This window comes from Pinus tabuliformis, chromosome 2_1 (assembly GCF_031772625.1).
Source record: "Pinus tabuliformis cultivar Carrire ecotype Pingquan chromosome 2_1, CPIR1, whole genome shotgun sequence".
NCBI lineage: Eukaryota > Viridiplantae > Streptophyta > Pinopsida > Pinales > Pinaceae > Pinus > Pinus tabuliformis.
In genome coordinates this window covers 299,246,636-299,250,317 of record NC_142299.1, presented here as the reverse complement: position 1 = coordinate 299,250,317, position 3,682 = coordinate 299,246,636, and the positions used below count along the sequence as shown (strand labels likewise).

Below are 3,682 nucleotides of genomic sequence, written 5' to 3'. Positions count from 1 at the left end.
TTTGGAATGAATAATGGATGGACAATTGAATTTCTGAAAGCTTTCCATCTTAATTGACGAGGGAGAATGTTAAGAAGATTTTTAATTTGAAGTGAGCATCTTCTATGTCATTTGAAGCCGTAGCGTGAGGAAGATTGTTCCTTTTAGAAATTAAGGATAGCCCAGGGTCGAGTTAATGTATACCATGATTACTATATATATTCTAAATTAGAAAAAGAAAAGGGTATACACATTTCCAACTCATTTCCAATTTGCCCAATTTGTGATTTCAGATTTGAAGCCTACAATGATTATTAATACATATTCTGATTTGAAAAATTATTCTATCTACCCGTCCTTTTGCCTTTCTCTTTTAAAAAGGAATTATAATATACAAGTGGATTTAACGCAACAGATTTGGAAAAGTCATTCCATTTTCTTGTTAAATGAAATTTCTAGTCATGTTATTCCTTTCCTCTTTTTAGATAAAAACATAGTATAAAATTAAGTTATTCTATTTTCTTGTTAAATGAAATTTTTGGCCATATTTTTCTTTTTTTTCAAATAATAACATGGTATAAAATTGTATTGAGGTTAAGAGTTATTTAGTTATTTTTATTTTTAATTACATTTAATATAAAGAATTAAAATTAATGTAAAAAATTATTTAAAGTTTTTTATTTATTTTTAAATAAGAAGCATAGTTTAAAATTGTATTTAGATTAATGAGTTATTTTTAATTATGTTCAAAATAAGGAATATGGAATGATAATTAATAGATATATTTCATGAATACCTATAATAATTATGTTATATATTTTAATATTTGATTAGAAATAAATATTCAATTGGGATTATCTTACATGCTTCACTAGAACTATTATTATTGTTAGTTTGATGAATATTGTTGTAATGACTTGGTTTTGAAAAAGCACCCTTGAGCTAATATAGTTGTGGATTATTTCTTGGAAGCTCATAGACAACCAATTTCTACTCTCTTTTTAATGTCTTATTATGAATAATCAATAAATAATTTACTTAGTATTTAAGGCAACTGAGTTATGAATTAAAGTAAGTAAAGGTGTAGATTTAATTATATTAGATATGGACACCTCTTTCTCACACACACGCTCGCACACACACACACACATATATCATTTTCTTTCTTCTTTTTTAAATCTATATTAAATATGGAATGTAGAAAATTGTACACATATATATTAATTTTTCCATAATTATATGGATTTTGAATTCTTTTTAAATGATATTTTTTAAGAAGAAAGTATAAGATAATTGTTTGTATTGCTGCAATATTTCCATTTAAATGAGGAATAAATACGTAAAAATTGTGGACAAGGAATACAATTGTGAGCCTAATTTCACAAAGAAAATTGATTGTTTTTTATTTTTAAAATAATGAAATTAGAAAAAACCAAACCTTATATGTAAAGAATTGGTGCAACATTTAAAACTATTAACATAATGAATATTTATATTTTTTACCATGTAGAGCTCACTATGAAGTAAGTCAAAATATAATCTCTCAAGATAACTATCTAGTAGCTCAAAACTTAATTTTTCGTTATATTTATAAGAGAAACATGCATCATTGGATTTTTACATTAATAATTTTACGACAAGAAAAACAAAATATAAATTAATATCTCTTTTACAAATTACAAATTTGTTATTTATATAAACACATATATGTATGCTTGTAATTTCACCAATTATGAATATTTGTAACATGTTGTATTAGTTCAATTACGAATATTTGTAACATGTTGTATTATTTTGTCTAGACAAAACATATTGAAGAAAAACATGTTGATTATGTTTTATGCATTCATAACATTAAAGGGGCCGACCTCCAAGCCCGCCTAAACCCCGACCTCTAACATCAAGGTGGGACTAGTGCCAAGGAGAATAGAGGGATTAGAATACCATTAAAAAATTTGTTATTGTTGATTAGGAGAGCCGCCTAGGCATCGTTGTTGAAGGACCAGAGTTCTAAGGCACCTCCTGGTGGTTCAAGATTCCTCATAAGCACCTGAGTGATTCTTCCCAAATCAAATAGGTTCATCAACCAGAAGCTTCCAGTGGTTTCTTCAGCCTCATAGGCATATCTTGCTCTCAAAAAATAATCACTAGCAAGCCTCCTGGGAGGCATTTCACTATGCAAAGAACTTCATCTCACTTTCAAGAGAAGAAAGCCCATTAGCAACACGGTTCAATACTATTGTCAAAATGTCTATGGGTATATGTAAGATACGTTCATATATAGAACTTGTGCATGTACGAAAGATGTGCATATATGGAAGTCGCATGAATTTTCTATATGTGCATCTTATGTATTGCATATCTTCCATATATGCACAACTTTTGTATATGTGCATATCTTTTGTATATGCACCTATACGGAAGAGGCACATATATATGGAATATATGCGCATATAGAGAAGAAACACATATACAAGTGATTCCACCTCCAGCTACCCATATTTCTCTTCAGATGCGGAATCTCTCTGCAGACAAACTTCATCTATTGCTACTGCTAAAATAGAAAGAAATTTACATCATATGGGTTTTTGGTGGAAAATGCACTCGAGCTTTATATGGAAAATCATCTGTTAGAGATGGGGATTTTTGTTCTACGGAGAAGCCTTTCATCCCTGTAGATTATCAGGCTAATTTAAAGTCAAACTCTCAAGCTCGGAAGCATTCCAAGAAGCCCAAGAAGCCAACTTCTCCAGGCAAGAAGCTCACAAATTTTCTCAATTCACTGTTTATGGCTGGTAGTACCAAGAAATTGAAGTTTTCATTATTTTCGTCTGTAAGTGACTCCAATTCATATGATTCTTTTGAGAAAAAAGCCACCTCTGTTGACTCATCTTCTTCTTCAGTACAATCTAGGCCATGTTTGAGTAAAACATCCAGAGGATCGAAGAACAGGAGTGGGATGAGTCAAAGATCTGTGACTTTCTATCCAACAAGTGGAACTTTGGATGAGGACTCTAACCCCTCTGGGGACAAGTATCTCCATAAGCCGAATTCTGTTAATAATCTACATACATATCCATCTACAGATGCATACAAGCTTTCACTACTCAACAAAGAATTGCAATTTCATATTCTTGAGGAGGACTGGCATGTAGTAGCAGCAAAGGACATAATTACTAAGTATCAAAAATCAAGGAGCATTATGGAAGTTGTGGTAATTAAGGGTCTTGACAAACAAGACGAAGAGGAGGAAGACGATGACGATGTCAGTTGTTCAAGTTTTGACCTGTTTGAGATGAAGAATTTGGCAGAAATCGACATGAACATGAGTGTGTACCAAAAAGAGCTTCCTGTATATGGGACTACTCATTTGGAGACCAATAAAGCCATTGCAAGGGGATTGATTGTTTGATGAAGAAATAGTGCTCTGTAATCCCTAATATTAATCTTGACATTGGTAACGCAGTGTGTGGCAAAGTTGTAGGTTCTCTGAAAATTTCAAATTTTTACAAACTCCCATGCATAAATTGTGTAAGCTTTGGTAAATAGAGGTTTTTAGTGACAACCATCGATTATACTCTGCACCCATTATGTATGATATGAATAAACAACATCTGCTTGTTGTTACTGGATGCCATTGAGCCATCTTAGCTCATGGAACTTGCCATAATCTTATGGTTGGTCTGAGGGCAGGTTGCTTATT

General features: G+C 31.4%; 1 protein-coding gene across 1 annotated transcript; it reads left to right on the top strand.

The window, feature by feature from the left end:
• The first annotated feature begins 2,767 nt into the window (after positions 1-2,767).
• On the top strand, positions 2,768-3,391 carry LOC149199992 (protein BIG GRAIN 1-like B). Its single transcript, XM_089400800.1, has one exon. The coding sequence runs from the start codon at positions 2,768-2,770 to the stop codon at positions 3,389-3,391; it is 624 nt and encodes a 207-aa protein (XP_089256926.1).
• Positions 3,392-3,682: the final 291 nt, after the last annotated feature.